The sequence below is a fragment of the Dendrobates tinctorius genome, unplaced genomic scaffold, assembly GCF_039654945.1.
Source record: "Dendrobates tinctorius isolate UK_male_01 unplaced genomic scaffold, ASM3965494v1 ptg000038l, whole genome shotgun sequence".
Taxonomy (NCBI): domain Eukaryota; kingdom Metazoa; phylum Chordata; class Amphibia; order Anura; family Dendrobatidae; genus Dendrobates; species Dendrobates tinctorius.
The window spans coordinates 27292166-27314775 of record NW_027361706.1 but is presented as its reverse complement, the minus strand read 5'-3'; the positions used below and the strand labels follow the sequence as shown (position 1 = coordinate 27314775).

The following is a 22610-nucleotide window of genomic DNA, read 5'->3' as shown; positions in this document are numbered from 1 at the left end:
AATGGGTGAATGAAGCCTAATGCAGAGGTACCTCTAAACACAGGCGTAACCAATGGGTGAATGAAACCTAATGCAGAGGTACCTCTAAACACAGGTGTAACCAATGGGTGAATGAAGCCTAATGCAGAGGTACCTCTAAACACAGGCGTAACCAATGGGTGAATGAAGCCTAATGCAGAGGTACCTCTAAACACAGGCGTAACCAATGGGTGAATGAAGCCTAATGCAGAGGTACCTCTAAACACAGGTGTAAGCAATGGGTGAATGAGGCCTAATGCAGAGGTACCTCTAAACACAGGCGTAACCAATGGGTGAATGAAGCCTAATGCAGAGGTACCTCTAAACACAGGCGTAAGCAATGGGTGAATGAAGCCTAATGCAGAGGTACCTCTAAACACAGGCGTAACCAATGGGTGAATGAAGCCTAATGCAGAGGTACCTCTAAACACAGGCGTAACCAATGGGTGAATGAAGCCTAATGCAGAGGTACCTCTAAACACAGGCGTAACCAATGGGTGAATGAAGCCTAATGCAGAGGTACCTCTAAACACAGGCGTAACCAATGGGTGAATGAAGCCTAATGCAGAGGTACCTCTAAACACAGGCGTAACCAATGGGTGAATGAAGCCTAATGCAGAGGTACCTCTAAACACAGGCGTAAGCAATGGGTGAATGAAGCCTAATGCAGAGGTACCTCTAAACACAGGCGTAAGCAATGGGTGAATGAAGCCTAATGCAGAGGTACCTCTAAACACAGGCGTAAGCAATGGGTGAATGAAGCCTAATGCAGAGGTACCTCTAAACACAGGCGTAAGCAATGGGTGAATGAAGCCTAATGCAGAGGTACCTCTAAACACAGGCGTAACCAATGGGTGAATGAAGCCTAATGCAGAGGTACCTCTAAACACAGGCGTAACCAATGGGTGAATGAAGCCTAATGCAGAGGTACCTCTAAACACAGGCGTAAGCAATGAGTGAATGAAGCCTAATGCAGAGCTACCTCTAAACACAGGCGTAACCAATGGGTGAATGAAGCCTAATGCAGAGGTACCTCTAAACACAGGCGTAACCAATGGGTGAATGAAACCTAATGCAGAGGTACCTCTAAACACAGGCGTAACCAATGGGTGAATGAAGCCTAATGCAGAGGTACCTCTAAACACAGGCGTAACCAATGGGTGAATGAAGCCTAATGCAGAGGTACCTCTAAACACAGGCGTAACCAATGGGTGAATGAAGCCTAATGCAGAGGTACCTCTAAACACAGGCGTAACCAATGGGTGAATGAAACCTAATGCAGAGGTACCTCTAAACACAGGCGTAACCAATGGGTGAATGAAGCCTAATGCAGAGGTACCTCTAAACACAGGCGTAACCAATGGGTGAATGAAGCCTAATGCAGAGGTACCTCTAAACACAGGCGTAACCAATGGGTGAATGAAGCCTAATGCAGAGGTACCTCTAAACACAGGTGTAAGCAATGGGTGAATGAGGCCTAATGCAGAGGTACCTCTAAACACAGGCGTAACCAATGGGTGAATGAAGCCTAATGCAGAGGTACCTCTAAACACAGGCGTAACCAATGGGTGAATGAAGCCTAATGCAGAGGTACCTCTAAACACAGGCGTAACCAATGGGTGAATGAAGCCTAATGCAGAGGTACCTCTAAACACAGGCGTAAGCAATGGGTGAATGAAGCCTAATGCAGAGGTACCTCTAAACACAGGCGTAAGCAATGGGTGAATGAAGCCTAATGCAGAGGTACCTCTAAACACAGGCGTAACCAATGGGTGAATGAAGCCTAATGCAGAGGTACCTCTAAACACAGGCGTAAGCAATGGGTGAATGAAGCCTAATGCAGAGGTACCTCTAAACACAGGCGTAAGCAATGGGTGAATGAAGCCTAATGCAGAGGTACCTCTAAACACAGGCGTAACCAATGGGTGAATGAAGCCTAATGCAGAGGTACCTCTAAACACAGGCGTAACCAATGGGTGAATGAAGCCTAATGCAGAGGTACCTCTAAACACAGGCGTAAGCAATGGGTGAATGAAGCCTAATGCAGAGGTACCTCTAAACACAGGCGTAAGCAATGGGTGAATGAAGCCTAATGCAGAGGTACCTCTAAACACAGGCGTAACCAATGGGTGAATGAGGCCTAATGCAGAGGTACCTCTAAACACAGGCGTAACCAATGGGTGAATGAAGCCTAATGCAGAGGTACCTCTAAACACAGGCGTAACCAATGGGTGAATGAAGCCTAATGCAGAGGTACCTCTAAACACAGGCGTAACCAATGGGTGAATGAAGCCTAATGCAGAGGTACCTCTAAACACAGGCGTAAGCAATGGGTGAATGAAGCCTAATGCAGAGGTACCTCTAAACACAGGCGTAACCAATGGGTGAATGAGGCCTAATGCAGAGGTACCTCTAAACACAGGCGTAACCAATGGGTGAATGAAGCCTAATGCAGAGGTACCTCTAAACACAGGCGTAAGTAATGGGTCACATTAGCATGTTAAACAATGAGGTATCCATTAAATAGCTTTAGGCCTCATTTAGACGCAAAAAACATAGATGTAGGAACAAGGCTTTTAGTCAATTTTAGACGTGGGTGAGACAAGCACCAAGCTCATATCACAATACCAGCTCCTAAGCATAAAAGAGGTAAGATCAAGTCAGGAAACGTGAGGTCACTCCGGCATTGTAGTCTATATTCAGACCCTGAAATATGGCGTCACACGTTCACAGGCTTTTTTCAGATGGCACAAAAAAACTTTATAAACACTACCAAATAATATATAAAAGGAAATAGATAATAACCACCTAGGTGGCCACAGACTAGAAGTGCAAAGTGGGTTACAACCATTTAAGGCTGTGTGCACACGCTGCGGATTTTGCTGCGGTTCCGCAGCGGTTTTGGCCGCTGCGGACCCGCAGCAGTTTCTGCTGCGGTGTACAGTACCATGATTCCCTATGGGAATCAAAAACCGCAGTGCAGACGGTGCGGAATTTTCCGCGCGGATTATCTGCGGTTTTCAATCCGCAGAAAGAATTGACATGTCAATTCTTTCTGCGGATTCTCCTGCGGTTTGCCATCTCCTCTATTGAGGAGATGAAAAACCGCAGGGCAAAACCGCAGAGCAATCCGCAGGTAAAACCGCAGGTATTTTGACCTGCGGTTTCACCTGCGGATTTTACAAAATCCGCGCGGATGAATCCGCACCTAATCCGCAGCGTGTGCACACAGCCTTAATGTTCTATAACATATAGAAAATGACGTTTTAAAACGGTGACAATGTTTCTTCTTTTACAGGTGAAAAGACAATGACAGGGTTAGCCACATGCACTCACACTTTACACCATCACTTGTAAAATCCTCTGGATAAAATCTGACAATATGAAAATATATTGCCATTAACATTCCCTCAGTAGAAGGAGGAAATGACCTACTCTAAAGCATAAAAATGACAATGTGTAAAAACGTTCGGTCTGAAGAATTGACCTATCACAATTCACTTAAAATTTTGAATTCTCTTCAAAAAACTTGAGTTGGCGAATTTTCAGGTTGTAACTGCTGTACTTCTCTCCCAAGAGTTTCTGCAAATGCGACTGAAAGGAAAAAAAAAAAAAAGAAATGTAAGCGTTAAACATTTTTATATTTGTGGTTGAAAGTAAAAACTTAAAACTGACAGGTATGAACAGCTGCAAGTGTTTTAAAATGAATCTGTCAGGAAGTTATTGCTATGGAATCTGAGAGCCGCATAATGTAGGGGCAGAGACCCTGACTCCACCTATGTGTCACTTACTGGGCTGCTTGGTGCAGTTTTGATAAAATCCCTGTTTTCTCTGCTCAGAATGTTGAGCTGTGTATAACCCCGCCCACACCACTGATTGGCAGCTTCCTGTGTATATTGTCAGCAAGCAGCCAATCAGTGGTGGGGGAATGGTTAAACAAATCAGATGGACTGCCTGGCACGCGACACCTAGTCCTGCAGTAATAATCTTGTGCTGATAAAACACTGATTGTATTGAAACTACAGCAAGCTGCTGAGCAAGTGACACATCGCTGGAATCAGGCTTTCTGCCCGTACATTATGCTGCTCTCAGATTAAATAGAAAAAACCTGCTGACAGATTCCCTTGAATGGGTGATTGCGTACTCCATAAAATGTTAATTTTATTTTGCTGTGCATCTATTACATTTTTTAGAAAGAGTAATAAAATGACATCTTTGTCTCATCACTCCATTGTCAAGGTTTTAAAGGCCACGCTGGGCTTTTCTTCTTTTGGGGCCATTGAAAAATTTGTCAACAATTTTAAATGTGAGTTTACATTGTCTGGGCTGTTTTATGCTCTACTTCAATATTTCAGCTAAGCTGTAATCTAGTTAAAGGGGTTGTCTTATGATGAGATACGGATGATCTATTCTACAGTTAGGCCAATATTAGAATGGTGGGGCCAACACTCAACACCCTCACTGATCAGCTGATCTTAGATCCAGCAGTAGTCGTATGTAAACACATTAAGCTGAACAGCTCCATTCCATATGTAGTGGCCACTGCCAGTTACTGCAGAATGGCTCAGATTCTGTTGAGGAAGAAGAAAAATTCTCACTGGGGGACACAGGAAACCATGTGCTGTGAACCTCAATGAAGGCTACAAGGGATTATATGGTAAAAATCCTCTTTTCTTGGGTTTTCAATGAGGAACACAGAGTTTATTTTCATCGGTCACCCAATGTAAGCAACTCTAAAGGCCAAGGATACTCAATGCTTCCAGGCAAACATTGTAAAAAAGAGAAGGGGTCACATATAATAAAGTACACACTCAGTGGTATCAGTAGACCTCACCTATGAAGGAAATGAACCCAATGTGTGTTTCACATCAAGCTTCATCAGGGGATGGTTTGAGCTTCATACATTTATTTGTATAGGCATCTCTTGATTTTGCTGTGCATATAAGTTTCCTATGCTAATGTAGATCATAAATATTAACACATGATGACCAGGTGCCGAAACACCAAAAACTGTTAATCTGAAGGGGTACAAGAGCTCAGCTGAGCAAATGCATTAAGTCGAAATACACTTAATCATTCAGATTCTTAGGAAAAGTGCTCAGTACAAGAAATACACAGCCAATAATGTATTAAGATTAAACTTACCGTATATACTCGTGTATAAGCCAACCCGAGTATAAGCCGACCCCCCTAATTTTGCCACAAAAAACTGTGAAAACTTATTGACTCGCGTATAAACCTAGGGTGGAAAATGCAGCAGCTACAGGTAAATTTCAAAACTAAAAATAGATACCAATAAAAGTAAAATTAATTGAGACATCAGTAGGTTAAATGTTTTTGAATACCCATATTGAATCAGGAGCCCCATATAATGCTCCATACAGTTCATGATGGCCCCATAAGATGCTCCATACAAAATACACCCCATATAATGCTGCACAAAGGTTAATAATGGCCCCGTAAGATGCTCCATAGAATAATATGCCCCATATGCTGCCCCATAAAGGTTATGGCCCCATAAAATGCTCCATAGATTATGCCCCATATGCTGCCCCCATAAGATGCTCCATAGATTATGCCCCCATATGCTGCCCCATAAGATGCTCCATAGATTATACCCCCATATGCTGCCCCATAAGATGCTCCATAGATTATGCCCTCATAAGATGCTCCATAGATAATGCCCCCATATGCTGCCCCATAAGATGCTCCATAGATTATACCCCCATATGCTGCCCCCATAATATGCTCCATAGATTATACCCCCATATGCTACCCCCATAAGATGCTCCATAGATTATGCCCTCATAAGATGCTCCATAGATAATGCCCGATATGCTTCCCCCATAAGATGCTCCATAGATTATGCCCCCATATGCTGCCCCATAAGATGCTCCATAGATTATACCCCCATATGCTGCCCCCCATAAGATGCTCCATAGATTATACCCCCATATGCTACCCCCATAAGATGCTCCATAGATTATGCCCTCATAAGATGCTCCATAGATTATGCCCCCATATATTGCTGCAGAAAAAAATAAATAAAATAACATACTCACCTGTCATCCCTGGGGGGCCAGGTGTCGGGTCCTGAGCAGGCGGGGCGACAGCGCCGAGCTATGGGGGCCAGGTGTCGCCACTGGCTCAGGACCCAGCACCTGAGATATTTACCTGTCCCGGGTCTATCGCTGCTCGCCACTGTCTGCGCGTCCTCTGTCAGTGATGTCAGGTAGCAGAGGGCGCGGCGCCTACTGACCATGTCACCGTGCCCTCTGCTGGCTGAATGTCACAGAGGACGCAGCAGACAGTGGCGAGCAGCGATGGACCCGGGACAGGTGAATATTGCTTATACTTACCCCCTCATGGCGTGGTCTCTGCAGCCCCGTTCTCCCTTCCTTCCTTCAGCGGTCACGTGGTACCGCTCATTAAACGCATGAATATGCGCATATTCATGAGTTTAATGAGCGGTACCACAGGACTGCTGAAGGAAGGGAGACCGTGGGACAAGCAGGGGAGCTGCAGAGACGAGTCAGGGGGGATAAGTATGATCTGACACCCCCGCTGACCCCCTGGCTATGTGACTCACGTATAAGCCGAGAGGGGGACTTTCAGCCCAAAAAAATGGGCTGAAAATTGTGGCTTATACGCGAGTATATACGGTAATATATATGCTGCCTCATCATTTCAACAATTGTTGGTGTCTCAGCACTTGGTCATCATCGGTCAGTATTTAAAGTATGATCAACACACACACACGCTTGCGAAAGTATTCACCCTCTTTGGCTTTATACCTATTTTGTTACATTGCAACCTGTGTTTAAATATTTTTGTAATCCGATTTGGGTGTGTGAGGCATCAGCACTAAATAGTCTAATAGTGATGTGAGAAAAATACAGGCAAAAATTCAATATTATGTGATCAAATAACTAAAAATTGGAATGTTCATATGTATTCACCCCCTTTTCCTATGACGCCCCTAAAAATTTCTGGTGCAAACAATTACCCCGAGTCGAGGGGGAAGATGGATGGTGCGAAATACAGGGATATTCCTGATCAAAACCAGTTTCAGGCTGTGCTCACACGTTCAGGTTTTTTCACTGCGGTTTTTACCACAAAAACGCAAAAAAAAGCATCCCATGCAATCCTATGGGATTCCGCATGCTGTGCTAATGCTGCAGATTTTCCAGAGGCGGAATCGCATCGTGGAAAAATCTGCAGCATGCTCATTAATTTGCAGAATCGCGGCGATTCACCCACATAGGAATGCATTGTTCTGCTTACTTTCCGCATGTGGCTGTGCACACCATGCGAAAAGTAAGCAGAACATTTGCGGTTGGTACCCACGGTCCGGAGGAGAGGAGACTGTCCTCCGGGCTCTGGGCACCATATCCCTGTAAAAAATTGAATTAAAATAGAAAAATCGTGTTATATTCACCTTCCGATGTCCCGCGCAGCGTCCCCAGGCTTCAGCAATACACGCGGCAGGTTCCGTTCCCAGTGATGCGATACCTGTAGCAGTCTTGCAAGACTGTGACGTTATCAAAGGTCATTGCTGCAATGCATCACTGGGAACGGGACCTGCCGGAGCATCGCGGAGGCCTGGGGACGCTGCGCAGGACGTCGGAAGGTGAATATAACACGATTTTTTCTTTTTTTTATTATTTTTAACAGTAGATCTTTTTACTACTGATGCTGTATAGGCAGTCTCAATAGTAAAAAAGTTGGTTCACTGTGTTTGACGAGTGTGACCAACCTGTCAATCAGTTCTCCGAGAGATGCTACAGATCGCTTGGAAAACGCTAACATTCTGCAAGCTAATTACGCTTGCAAATCGCTAGTTTTTCTGCGGGAATTTAAAATGCGATTTTCCTGTGGAATGCAATTCCGGAATTCTCGCAGTAACTTCCACGGAAATTCCGCCACGTGTGAACCCAGCCTCAGTCTGTCAGTGATTGGAGACTGGGATGGAGGTTCACCTTCCAGCAAGACAATGACCTAAAGCATACTGCTAAAGCAACACTCGAGTGGTTTAAGGGGAAACGTGCAAATGTTTTGGAGTGGCCTAGTCACAGCCCAGACCTTAATCCAATTGAGAATCTGTGGTCAGACTGGAAGATTGCTGTTCCCCAAAGGAAACCATCTTACTTGAAGGCGCTGGAGCAGTTTTGCCTTGAGGAATGGACAAAAATCCCAGTGGCAAGATGTGGAAAGCTCATAGAGACCTATCCAAAGTGACTTGCAGCTGTATTTGCAGCAAAAGGAGGCTCTACAAAGTACTGAATTTAAGGGGGGGTGAATAGTTATATGTACATTGAAGTTTTCAGTTATTTTGTCCTATTTGTTATTTTCTTCACATTAAAAAGAAAACCAAATACACACAGTTGTAGGAATGTTCTTTAGATGAAATGATGCAAACCCTCAAACGTACAGTGACATTCTAGATTGTGAGGTAGCAAAGCATGAAAAATGCCAAGGGGAGGAAGGTGTGAATCGTTTGCAAGTCACTGGACATCATACATTATATAATATGAAGTCACAGTTTCACTAAGAACAAATCCTGTGATGTGACAATTCACTTTAGTATCATTATGTTGAACTCTGTCACTCGCGTACCTCTTTCAGATGATCATCCTCCTCATCCATGATGTTGTACGCTTCCTCTAGGACTTTAACTCCCAGTCCCTGAAGAACATCAGTCCTCAGCGCTTCAATCATTCTACGGAATTTTTCTTGGACTGTTAAATTATCTAAACGAAACAACATAAAAATGTCTAATGTCACCAAACTTCTAATGGACAATTGAGTCTTTGATTTTACAAGTTATAAAACACGGTGCTACAAATCCGAAACTGCCTTATCGCCAATTAAAAGGGTTTTCCCTGTCCAGCCCTAATTTGTCGTTTTCAAAAACAGCTCTAAAATGATAATCCGCTCCTGGCTCCTCTTCAACAACTACCAGGGTCCCCCACCGGTCTCCATGCCTCCTCTCTATCTTGAATGGATAATGCGACCACTGCAGCCAATCACTGGAGTCCATCATCGCTGGAAGAGGAGCGGCTGATGATTGGTAAAAGGTTATTTTTGAATTTTAGTATATGCTGGGCTGTTCTTGAAAAAAAATAAAAAAATATTCCTGATTATTTAATCGATCGATTGGACAAAATATCACCGGTTTATTTCCTATACGTCTTGGGACATGTAAAGTCATCTTTATGTATCACTGGTTTATTTCCTATACGTGTTGGGAAATGTAAAGTTAACTTTATGTATAGTTGGTAGTGCTGTGGTTCCCGACCTGCGGCTCTACTCCTTGTGTGCAAGTATGTTATTAATTACCACCAATCCCACCTGGTGCTAAGTCTTGAAAGCTGATATCTTCTTGCTCCTCCGGTGCCCTTCCATGTAACATTAATGTGTCTCTGTATCGCTTGTTGAGTCTGAATTCCTTAAAAGCAGCCGGTGGCATCTGAATGTTGTCTTTCTCCATGTGTAACGTTTGTGTCATTAGATTTACAAGATCGTTCATTTCTCCAGAATCGGAGTCTTTTCTATAAAGAAAAAAAAAATTCCACTATGACAATGTCAGGCTAAGGCACGCCGATACATTTCATTTTCGCCACCTGGATGCGATTTCTATAGCGGTTTACAGTTATACACATGCTTAATGTTATATTTATGACATATCAATTGTGCACATCTTGTATTTCTATTTCAAGGGTCCATCCAGCAGACCACCACTGACAAACGTGAGAATACAAGAGCTTGGTCTCAGCTGGTTTTCTTGCCGAAGGTAACAAGTTACAAACATGCACGTAGCTTTGTAAGTCTGCCCCATTAATGAACTGTTCAAAACACATTATGTTGAATTTCTTTTTCAAAAAATTTGTAAACTTTGCTACTTATTTATATAACAAAAATTTTGTAATCTTGCATGTTTCACTCTTTTCACTTAATCTGATATTAGGCTGATCACTTTTCAGCAGTCTCATTATCATCACAGGCAAGATTACAATGACATGTAATACTACTATACACCGTAGATGACCCAAGATCTACCATACATCATAGGTGACCGTCACAGCTCACCTCCTCCCCCTTCCTTCATAGGTCACAGAACAGAATTAGAAAACTTCCAAAAAAAGACAATGAGTCATCTCCAGACTATTACTATCTATGGTCCATGTGGCTGCTAAAAAAAAATATCTCAAATCCTGCCTGGATCGGATCCGTTAACACATCTCACAAAATGCATGCATTATTAAACAGATCACAGACCTGAGGAGACTGGCTTCCTGGCTATATAAATCCATGTCAGGATGGCTGTATAAACCTTTTTCAAAGTTTGAGTCCAGCAGAAGATTGAGACTGGGGAATGGAGATTGAGTTTAGCCCATGAACATACTTGGACTTATGAACTCTCAGTCTTCCGTGGCATTTAAAAACTTTCAAAAAAGATTATCCAGTTATCCGTATATGGATTTTCAGAGTAAGTACACCAGACTCATCAGGTCTAAGAGAATTTCACATTTTCATTGCTCAATACTGAATGTTCATTACCGTTCAGTCATGCTTCGCAATAATTACCTTTCTCTACAATCTCCATCAGACTTGTCCGTGGAATTCGTAGAGGAGCTTAGATCACTCTCAACATAAAGCCCGTGTGTAGAATGTCGCCTTTCCTTTATATACAGAACAGGAAATGCCAAAGGGAAGGTACAAGAAATAATATGGTTAGAACTTGCTTCCTCATAGACACATGGATTTTTGTGAGTACTCACCGTAAAATCCTTTTCTCCGAGACGCTCATTGGGGGACACAGAGACTGTGTTTTTGCTGTGTCCCCCAATGAGACGAAGGAGAAACATGGATTTTTGTGAGTACTCACCGTAAAATCCTTTTCTCCGAGACGCTCATTGGGGGACACAGCAAAAACACAGTCTCTGTGTCCCCCAATGAGACGAAGGAGAAAAGAGGGTTGTCCATGTGAAAAAAACAAACAAACAAAAAAAAACCACCATTAACCTGCAGCTATGGGGTTACCTGCAGGTTAATAGCTTTATAACTGTGGCTGGCCGGCGTCAGTGCCGTCCCATGTCTGAAACGGGAACACTACTGGGGAGAATTTCGTTCATTTTCTCCCGGCAGTGTTAGGCTACATCCAGGCACTAGCCAGCATAATAACGTTATCAACCTGCAGATTAATAGCATTTTATCTGGTGACAGGTTCCCTTAAAAAAAAAAATCTCTGTGTAAAAATGTAATGTCAATGGAACATTTTGTAGCACTGTCTCTAATGCCCGGGACCCAGAAGCAGTAATTCCCATTATAACCATGAAAGGCAAAGATGGGAATCACCCTTTAAGGCTAAAGCGAGAATCCCTCCGATCCCGAGATGCAGGGGATAATTAGAAGGAGCAATACCTCACTTTAGATAGACCTGCATTCATAGCAGCTGCCATCACTGGTCTCAGTAGTGGGAAAGTCTGTCTTCACTGAATACATATTTTACAGGAGAATCAAGAATTTTGATAATGACTGATCAATTCTGGCAAAGTGTGACAGCAGACTTGGGACTCTTCACATCGTGTGCTGTTCAGGTTCTCCAGTGCTGAGAGCAGGTGGTCATGTAACCCCAAGTATATGATTTGCATCCATCCAGCCACATTCCAACTAGACGTGTCCAGCCTTGCTTAATACATTTGTATTAAGCAAGGCCGTGCACGTCTAGTCAACAAGTGACCACATCTAAGCAGATCACATACTTGTGGTAATATGCCCACCTGTTCCCAGAGAATCCTGACAGCGTGCTCACTGTGCGCTGTGAGGATTCACATGTCTGCAGTCATATAGAGTGACTGCACACTTGAACCCCAAACCTGGACAAGCCCTTTAAATGTGTATGAACTGAACTGGTGAAGAAAACCAAAGATATTACTTAAAGGGGTTGTCCATTACTTGCCAACCATTTATCAACAGGCCCTGGAAGGTGATAAAAAAAATTGATACTCATCTTCAGGCTCTGCAGCCAGTAGTAGATCATCACTTCAAGTAGCATTTACAAGCAATGCAAGGAACAAAGTAACTTAGAAAAATATGTAAACTTCTTCAGGTTGTTACCTTTCCATCACCATTTCACCAATGGCAGAACTCACCTCATGTAGACTTGGCAAAGACTGACAGACAGGATTTATTGCTGGACCTCTCTCAACAGCTTGGGCAGAATGTGTTCTGACGGATGGTGCTGGAGAGACAGGAAAACACGGGAGAGAAACATGACAGAGTCGATGACAATAGATGTAAAAGTAAAGACACTGAATATTAGGTTTGCATGTTCCATAAAAATGACATTTAGCTTCCCAGATCCATAATGATTTATCTCATAAAGTCAACACCTTTTTTGAACAGTGTAAAAATAAAAAGCCTAAATTGCTATTTGTGTGCTACAAAATTGAATAAAAAGGACTGAAAAATCAAATGTACCTCTACCTCACACCAACGAGAACTACAAACCATCTGTGGTGTAGTGACCACTGTGTCCGCTAGGGGGCGCTGTGTGGGTGTCCCAGGAGAGAGGATGAGTGGCAGGATGCTGAACGATCGTTATGTATCCCAAGGTAGGTGGCCTTGGGATGGAAGCTTGAATGTGTGTGTTGATCAGCAGAGGTACTGCTGAGCTTTCGTTACACTGTGTCAGGGAGAGCTTTCCAGGTACTGTAGCTGAAGAATAGGAAGGGTAGCGGAACCTGGTATATGTGACATGTGGAAGAGGTATATAAAACACTATAGGTATAGCATTCAATGACATATCACCGACATGTACACCCAGGGACTTAAAATTGACCCGTTGTAATATGCTACATGAGAAAAAGGGGGGGGGGGGAATCCGAAATACAACTATGGGTCAAAAAATTGTATTACTTTATTAAATAGTGAGGCAGGGTACAAAAATAACATGCTATAAGGCCATAAAGACATAAACAGCCAATAGGGACACAGAGGTCCATGAGGTCACCACTGCACTTAATTGTAGTTATTAATTACACAACAGTAGTATACGTTACAATATACAGCCGGAAAAGCCTAGTAGCAAATGACACCTAGTACACTGCCCTTAATGGGTAACCAGGCTGCAAGTCAGTGAATACAGGCAAAGATCAAAAGTACATATATACAACTGTGTGCACGATATATATTATTACATGGACTCAGTGGCAGATGGTGAACAGAGGGTCCCTGGGTCCGCCCCAATGCGCGTTTCGGAAAACCTTCGTCAGGCGTGTAATTATTACTACAATTAAGTGCAGTGGTGACCTCATGGGCCTCTGTGTCCCTATTGGCTGTTTATGTTTTTATGGCCTTATAGCATGTTATTTTTGTACCTTGCATCACTATTTAATAAAGTAATACAATTTTTTCACCCATAGTTGTATTTTGGATTCCCCCCCCCCCTTTTTCTCAGGTACTGTAGCTGGTGAGACGGGCGGAACCAGCTACTTTCAAACCCACCTAGGGGCGGGTATCTAGAATGTCATAGTAACGTTTATGTGTGTGAATGATTGAAGGACCTGTGATGGGGTCATAGCCATGTGATCCGGTGGGCGTGGCTACGGACCATATAAGGTGGCCAGGGTAGGTCACATGAGTGAATGCTTGGACCTGGTTGGTCCGTATGAAAGGTCTCGTCTGGGCTGACGTGAGACCGAATGAGGAAGATGTGGCTGCCTTCCTAACAGCATGTGTGGACGCTGTGTATAATGGCTGCACGAGTCTGAGAGTTCCCAGAGGAGGGAATGGACGTCTGCAGTGTAGTGAAGCAACCATGAGGTAACCCTGACGGGGTGAGATAACTGTGAGGCTAGAAAGCCTGTGTATTGAACGTTGCATAACCTGTGTCACTACAGGGTTAACAGAGTGGAGCTCTGTCATGGACGCTATGCTGTTTGATATGAACTTTCTATTGCTTTGGGTTTATGATGCCTGAATAAACCACACGGACTGTTATTGTCTTATGGAAAACCCGTGCCGGATGTGGTTATTTGGCTGCAAAGCGAGTATCCCCGACCTTAAAGACAAGCGCTATCTTACACATCCTACAACTTTGTAAATCAATGTCAATGCAAAAAGAAAAATGTGTCTTTAACCCCTACACCCCCAAGTCTGTTTTCACCTTACTGACCAGGCCAAATTTTACCATTCTGAGCACTGTCGCTATAAGAGGTAATAACTCTGGAAGGCTTCCACTGATTCCGAGATCGTTTTTCGTGACCTATTATACTTCATGATAGTGGTAACATTTCTTTGATATGACTTGCGTTTGTGCAAATAATGAAAATTTTGAAAATTTTGCAATTTTTTGAAGTTCTTACAGCCTTAAATCAGAGAGTTGTGTGACAGAAAATAGTTAATAACAATTCCCACGTGTCTACTTTACATCAGCAACATTTTTTAAATTGCTGCACAAAAGTCAATGGACTGGAGAAAGATGACTGAGATCTTAGAACTTAACTCCTGAGCATAGGCTGTAGCTACTGTGCGCACCCGAGCTATCTGAGTGACAATACCAATGTAATAACATGAAGCAAAACAGAAATAATTGTAGAAAAAAAATGTGCTCTTATTGTTCAAAAAATAGAAAAACAAAACCCACCCTTCTCCAAAAATGTTGAAATTAAAATGGTGCTAATAAAAATACAAGTTCTTTTGCCAATTGTTTATAGCACTACATCAGCAGAAATGATAAAAATAAAAATACAAATAAAACATTGCTTTGTCAGAACCAAACTAAGCCGCATCCGGTATGGGTGTTCAAGACCTTTCAATATGGCAGTTTAAGGCTATGTGCACACGTAGCGTTTTAAAACGCTCACTAAAAACCGGACTCCTTCCCAGAAATAGCGCGTTTTTTTCCGCGCGATTTTGATCGCGATTTTGCCGCGATTTTCGCGTGCGTTATTCAAGCACTTTCCAAGCGATTTGAAGCATCGCTTGGAAAGTGATTGACAGGTTGGTCACACTCGTCAAACATAGTGTTTGACAAGTGTGACCAGGTTTTTACTATTGAGGCCGCCTATGCGGCATCAATAGTAAAAGATAGGATGTTAAAATGCTAAAAAAAAAAAATAAAAAATCGGGGTATATTTACCTTCCGGCGTCCCGCGCTGCATTCCCGGGCCTCAGCGTTCCCAGTAATGCCTTGCGAGACCTGTGATGACGTAGTCTCGCGTTGCTATAGCGATCTCGCGAGACCACGTCATTACAGGGCCTTGCCGCAAGGCATTACTGGGAACGCTAGGCCGGGAATGCAGCGCGGGACATCGGAAGGTAAATATACACCGATTTTTTATTTTTTATTCTTTGTTTTACAGGGGTATGGTACCCAGGGCCTGGAGGACAGTCTCCTCTCCTCCACACCGTGGGTACCAACCGCCCATGAGACGCTTTACTTCCCGCATGGTGGGCATAGCCACATGCGGGAAGTAAGCGATTCTCATGCATTCCTATGGGTGCGGAATCGCGGCAATTCTTTGCGATTCCGCACAAAAGAATGAGCATGCTGCGATTTTTTTCCGCGATGCGATTCCGCCGCGGAAAAAAGCGCAGCATTAGCACAGCATGTGCGGAATACCATAGGAATGCATGGCGTGCGTTCTGTACGCGATTTTTAAGCGTTTTCGCGCCGAAAATCGCAGCAAAAACGCTTAAAAATCGCTACATGTGCACATAGCCTAAAGGGGTTGTCTCAGGAAGAAATGTAGAGGTGCTTCATCTGCTGGTCGGCAGATGCTCTTTCTATTGATCCCACAGAAGAAAGGGGGGAGGATAATTGGATATTCTCTACCTATGTTGCTGACACTGACTATTCCATGCTTACAGTGTTACTCCTTCCTGCCTGTTCCTGTAAGTAATGATAATACAGTGGGGGAAATAAGTATTTGATCCCTTGCTGATTTTATAAGCTTTCCCACTGATAAAGACATGAACAGTCTATCATTTTAAGGCTAGATTTATTTTTAACATTGAGAGATAGAATATCAAAAATAAAATCCAGAAAATCACACTGTATAAGTTATATAAATTTATTTGCATTTTGCAGTGAGAAATAAGTATTCAATCCCCTACCAACCATTAAGCGTTCAGGCTCTTACAAAACTGTTAGACGCTCCAAATCAACTCGTTACCTGCATTAAAGACAGCTGTCTTACATAGTCACCTTTATAAAAGATTCCTGTCCACAGACTCAATCAGTCAGACTCTAACCTCTAAAACATGGGCAGGACCAAAGAGCTTTATAAGTATGTCAGAGACAAGATCATAGACCTGCACAAAGCTGGAATGGGCTACAAAACTATTAGTAAGACGCTGGGTGAGAAGGAGACAACTGTTGGTGCAATAGTAAGAAAATGGAAGAAATGCAAAATGACTGTCAATCAACCTCAGTTTGGGGCACCATACAAAATCTCACCTTGTGGGGTATCCCAGATCATGAGGAAGGTGAGAGATACATCCGATTGTTCTTCACTTTCACTTTCCATTATCTATTGATTAAACAGCACTTTTATTCCTGGGACAACCCCTTTGAGTTTTGTTTAGGTTACCGCTCTGTACAGATCATAATTTGGCCTACATCCCAGCCCCAATGGCATTCATATGCACTAATCCACAATACACTGTATTATAGTCATAGATACATATCTCACCAGATATTGATATTTCTTCTTGGGAATGTTTTAGCCGTCGTCTTTCTCTTGCTGACAAAGGCCGATGATCCTTTATAAACAGAAACGCAGAACAAAGTTATAACAAACATAACTATTTTCATCACTTCGCACTGAAGTCCTGTTGAAAATCAAGACTACATGTTCATTCTAAAAGTGAAAGAAATCATTACGCACCTGAGATAGCGAAGTGCTAGGTTGGGAACCACAGCCTGGTTGGGCAGCAGAGGTCTTCCTTTCAGGACTGCCGAGGGATTTTGGAGCAGCTCGCTCTTTTATGGCAGGAGGAGAAGGCAGCCGTCTCGGGAAAACTGCAGGAATCTAGGAACATAAGAGCTAACACATCAGGCACAAAAACATTGGATTCACTAGTACTGTCCCTTTCCCAAATTGCAAATCTGTATTTCTCTTTAATCAGCAAAAATGTTATATTTCATAGGAAACAATCATTCTAACTATTATGTGAAATGGGTGTGCAGTCCACAATCTCCCCACCCCATCCTCAGGGAAGACCCCGACTGCCCCTTTGTGATCGGAACAGGTGTCTTTTATACTGATAACAAGTTCAAACAGATGCCATTTCTATAGGTAATGAGTGGAGGACAGAGGAGCCTCTTAAAGAAGAAGTTACAGGTCTGTGAGAGCCAGAAATCTTGCATGTTTTTAGTTGGCCAAATACGGTACTTATTTTCCACCAAAATTTGAAATCTTGCCAAATCAGACAAGGTGATTTTCTGGATTTGTTTTCTCCTTTTGACTCTCATAGTTGTGATCGTCCTATGATGTCAATTACAGGCCTCTCTCATCTTTTTAAGTGGGAGAATTTGCACAATTGGTGGCTGACTAAATACTTTTTTCACCCACTGAATATACAGTGTGTATATATATAAAGATCAAATCACCCCCTTTCACCCCATTCAAAATAACACAATAAAAAATACACATATTTGGTATCACCGTGTTTAGAATCGCCCGATCTATCAATCTAAAAAAAGAATTAACCCGACTGCAAAACGACGTAACGAGAAAAAAATTAAAACCGCCAGAATTACGTTTTTTTTTTTGCTTCCACTACATTGCAATAAAATGCAATAATGTGCAAGCAAAAGATCGTATTTACACCAAAATGGTATCAATAAAAACGTCAGCTCAGCGCACAAAAAATAAGCCCTCACCCAGCCACAGATCACGAAAAATGGAGACGCTAGAGGTCTCGGAAAGTGACGCCTGTTTTTTTTTTGTTTAACAGATTTTAGATTTTTTTTCACCACCAAAATAAAAAAGAACCTAGACATGTTTGGTGTCTATGTAGACGTAATGACCTTTTTATTTTGCAATTTCACCGCACTGGGAATTTTGTTCTCGTTTTCCACTACACGATATGTTAAAACCAATGGTGTCGTTCAAAAGTACAACATGTCCCGCAAAAAACAAACCCTCTCACTTGGCCATATTGTCCAAAACATAAAAAAGTTAATGCTCTGGGAAGGGAAACAAAAAAACAGAAATTCAAAAACTGAAATAGCCCTAGTTGTTAAGGGGTTAACAATACTGGGCAGCCGCCCCCCTCCATGAATGGTAGGTGTGTGAGTGGTAGCTTCACCAGCATTTTGCATCTACGTTGCCTCTGCCTTTATCATGGGGTCTGTTGCATCCTGCCTGTGCCTTGGTATTGGTAAATACGGCTGCATTCTTTTGTGGTGTCTTTTCATTATCATCCCTTGCACTCCATCAGCCATACCAGAGCAGAGATTGATCCACTGCGCCCAAGGTGTGAATAAAAGGAGTTGTCCTTTTTCAGTAACCTTCTGCCCACATTCTTACTTAGGTAAAAAACTAACAAACTGTGCTTTACTTACTCTCCCCGGGTCCAGCACTTGGTCTCCGCCGCTGCCGCCAATCAGTCTACATCGGCTGAGCTTAGCACTTATCTTTTAGCGATTATATATATGTACTGTATATGTGACACATCATTGCAGGGGTATGTCAATAAGGAACACATCACTGCTGCGGTATGTCAATAAGGAGCACATCATTGCTGCGGTATGTCAATAAGGAATAAGTCATTGCTACTGTATGTCAATAAGGAACACGTCACTGCTGCGGCATGTCAATAAGGAACACGTCACTGCTGCGGCATGTCAATAAGGATCACGTCACTGCTGCGGTATGTCAATAAGGAACATGTCATTAGGAACATGTCATTGCAGTGGTATGTCAATAAGGAACATGTCACTGCTGCGGTATGTCAATAAGGAACACGTCATTGCAGTGGTATGTCAATAAGGAACACGTCATTGCTGCGGCATGTCAATAAGGAACATGTCATTAGGAACACGTCACTGCAGTGGTATGTCAATAAGGAACAAGTAATTGCAGCGGTATGTCAATAAGGAACAAGTCATGGCAGCGGCATGTCAATAAGGAACACGTCACTGCTGCGGAATGCAATAAGGAACAAGTCACTGCTGCGGTATGTCAATAAGGAACACGTCACTGCTGCGGTATGTCAATAAGGAACAAGTCATTGCTGCGGCATGTCAATAAGGAACAAGTCATTGCTGCGGCATGTCAATAAGGAACAAGTCATGGCAGCGGCATGTCAATAAGGAACACGTCACTGCTGCGGAATGCAATAAGGAACAAGTCACTGCTGCGGTATGTCAATAAGGAACAAGTCACTGCTGCGGTATGTCAATAAGGAACAAGTCATTGCTGCGGCATGTCAATAAGGAACAAGTCATTGCTGCGGCATGTCAATAAGGAACAAGTCATTGCTGCGGCATGTCAATAAGGAACAAGTCATTGCTGCGGAATGCAATAAGGAACACGTCATTGCTGCGGCATGTCAATAAGGAACAAGTCATTGCTGCGGAATGCAATAAGGAACAAGTCACTGCTGCGGTATGTCAATAAGGAACAAGTCATTGCTGCGGCATGTCAATAAGGAACAAGTCATTGCTGCGGCATGTCAATAAGGAACAAGTCATTGCTGCGGCATGTCAATAAGGTACAAGTCATTGCTGCGGCATGTCAATAAGGAACACGTCACTGCTGCGGCATGTCAATAAGGATCACGTCACTGCTGCGGTATGTCAATAAGGAACATGTCATTAGGAACATGTCATTGCAGTGGTATGTCAATAAGGAACACGTCACTGCTGCGGTATGTCAATAAGGAACACGTCATTGCAGTGGTATGTCAATAAGGAACACGTCATTGCTGCGGCATGTCAATAAGGAACATGTCATTAGGAACACGTCATTGCAGTGGTATGTCAATAAGGAACAAGTAATTGCAGCGGTATGTCAATAAGGAACAAGTCATGGCAGCGGCATGTCAATAAGGAACACGTCACTGCTGCGGAATGCAATAAGGAACAAGTCACTGCTGCGGTATGTCAATAAGGAACAAGTCATTGCTGCGGCATGTCAATAAGGAACAAGTCATTGCTGCGGCATGTCAATAAGGAACAAGTCATTGCTGCGGAATGCAATAAGGAACAAGTCACTGCTGCGGTATGTCAATAAGGAACAAGTCATTGCTGCGGCATGTCAATAAGGAACAAGTCATTGCTGCGGCATGTCAATAAGGAACAAGTCATTGCTGCGGCATGTCAATAAGGTACAAGTCATTGCTGCGGCATGTCAATAAGGAACACGTCACTGCTGCGGCATGTCAATAAGGATCACGTCACTGCTGCGGTATGTCAATAAGGAACATGTCATTAGGAACATGTCATTGCAGTGGTATGTCAATAAGGAACACGTCATTGCTGCGGTATGTCAATAAGGAACACGTCATTGCAGTGGTATGTCAATAAGGAACACGTCATTGCTGCGGCATGTCAATAAGGAATATGTCATTAGGAACACGTCATTGCAGTGGTATGTCAATAAGGAACAAGTAATTGCAGCGGTATGTCAATAAGGAACAAGTCATGGCAGCGGCATGTCAATAAGGAACACGTCACTGCTGCGGAATGCAATAAGGAACAAGTCACTGCTGCGGTATGTCAATAAGGAACAAGTCATTGCTGCGGCATGTCAATAAGGAACAAGTCATTGCTGCGGCATGTCAATAAGGAACAAGTCATTGCTGCGGCATGTCAATAAGGAACAAGTCATTGCTGCGGCATGTCAATAAGGAACAAGTCATTGCTGCGGCATGTCAATAAGGTACAAGTCATTGCTGCGGCATGTCAATAAGGAACACGTCACTGCTGCGGCATGTCAATAAGGATCACGTCACTGCTGCGGTATGTCAATAAGGAACATGTCATTAGGAACATGTCATTGCAGTGGTATGTCAATAAGGAACACGTCACTGCTGCGGTATGTCAATAAGGAACACGTCATTGCAGTGGTATGTCAATAAGGAACACGTCATTGCTGCGGCATGTCAATAAGGAACATGTCATTAGGAACACGTCATTGCAGTGGTATGTCAATAAGGAACAAGTAATTGCAGCGGTATGTCAATAAGGAACAAGTCATGGCAGCGGCATGTCAATAAGGAACACGTCACTGCTGCGGAATGCAATAAGGAACAAGTCACTGCTGCGGTATGTCAATAAGGAACAAGTCATTGCTGCGGCATGTCAATAAGGAACAAGTCATTGCTGCGGCATGTCAATAAGGAACAAGTCATTGCTGCGGAATGCAATAAGGAACAAGTCACTGCTGCGGTATGTCAATAAGGAACAAGTCATTGCTGCGGCATGTCAATAAGGAACAAGTCATTGCTGCGGCATGTCAATAAGGAACAAGTCATTGCTGCGGCACGTCAATAAGGAACACGTCACTGCTGCGGCATGTCAATAAGGAACACGTCACTGCTGCGGTATGTCAATAAGGAACATGTCATTAGGAACATGTCATTGCAGTGGTATGTCAATAAGGAACACGTCATTGCTGCGCCATGTCAATAAGGAACATGTCATTAGGAACATGTCATTGCAGTGGTATGTCAATAAGGAACACGTCATTGCTGCGGCATGTCAATAAGGAACATGTCATTAGGAACATGTCATTGCAGTGGTATGTCAATAAGGAACACGTCATTGCTGCGGCATGTCAATAAGGAACATGTCATTAGGAACATGTCATTGCAGTGGTATGTCAATAAGGAACACGTCATTGCTGCGGCATGTCAATAAGGAACTTGTCATTAGGAACATGTCATTGCAGTGGTATGTCAATAAGGAACACGTCACTGCTGCGGCATGTCAATAAGGAACATGTCAATAAGGAACAAGTAATTGCAGTGGTATGTCAATAAGGAACACGTCACTGCTGGGGTATGTCAATAAGGAACAAGTCATTGCTGCGGAATGCAATAAGGAACACGTCATTGCAGTGGTATGTCAATAAGGAACAAGTCACTGCTGCGGTATGTCAATAAGGAACACGTCAATGCTGCGGCATGTCAATAAGGAACAAGTCATTGCTGCGGCATGTCAATAAGGAACAAGTCATTGCTGCGGCATGTCAATAAGGAACAAGTCATTGCAGCTGTATGTCAATAAGGAACACGTCATTGCAGCGGTATGTCAATAAGGAACACGTCATTGCTGCGGCATGTCAATAAGGAACACGTCATTGCAGCGGTATGTCAATAAGGAACACGTCATTGCTGCGGCATGTCAATAAGGAACACGTCATTGCAGCGGTATGTCAATAAGGAACACGTCATTGCTGCGGCATGTCAATAAGGAACACGTCATTGCAGTGGTATGTCAATAAGGAACACGTCATTGCTGCGGCATGTCAATAAGGAACACGTCATTGCAGCGGTATGTCAATAAGGAACACGTCATTGCTGCGGCATGTCAATAAGGAACACGTCATTGCAGTGGTATGTCAATAAGGAAC

The 22610-nt window shown here is 43.1% G+C and overlaps 1 protein-coding gene across 1 annotated transcript in view; it reads right to left on the bottom strand.

Annotated features, from left to right (window-relative positions):
* Positions 1–2578: 2578 nt before the first annotated feature.
* NEK4 (NIMA related kinase 4) overlaps positions 2579–22610 on the bottom strand; it is a 97535-nt gene continuing 77503 nt past the window's right edge. The window contains exons 10-16 of the mRNA XM_073574305.1: positions 16914–17057; positions 16719–16788; positions 12174–12262; positions 10606–10700; positions 9370–9569; positions 8635–8768; positions 2579–3612 (exon numbers count right to left, since the gene is read on the bottom strand). Coding sequence (XP_073430406.1) covers positions 3520–3612; positions 8635–8768; positions 9370–9569; positions 10606–10700; positions 12174–12262; positions 16719–16788; positions 16914–17057 — 825 coding nt within the window. The 3' untranslated portion in view covers positions 2579–3519. The remainder of the gene's footprint in view (positions 3613–8634; positions 8769–9369; positions 9570–10605; positions 10701–12173; positions 12263–16718; positions 16789–16913; positions 17058–22610) is intronic.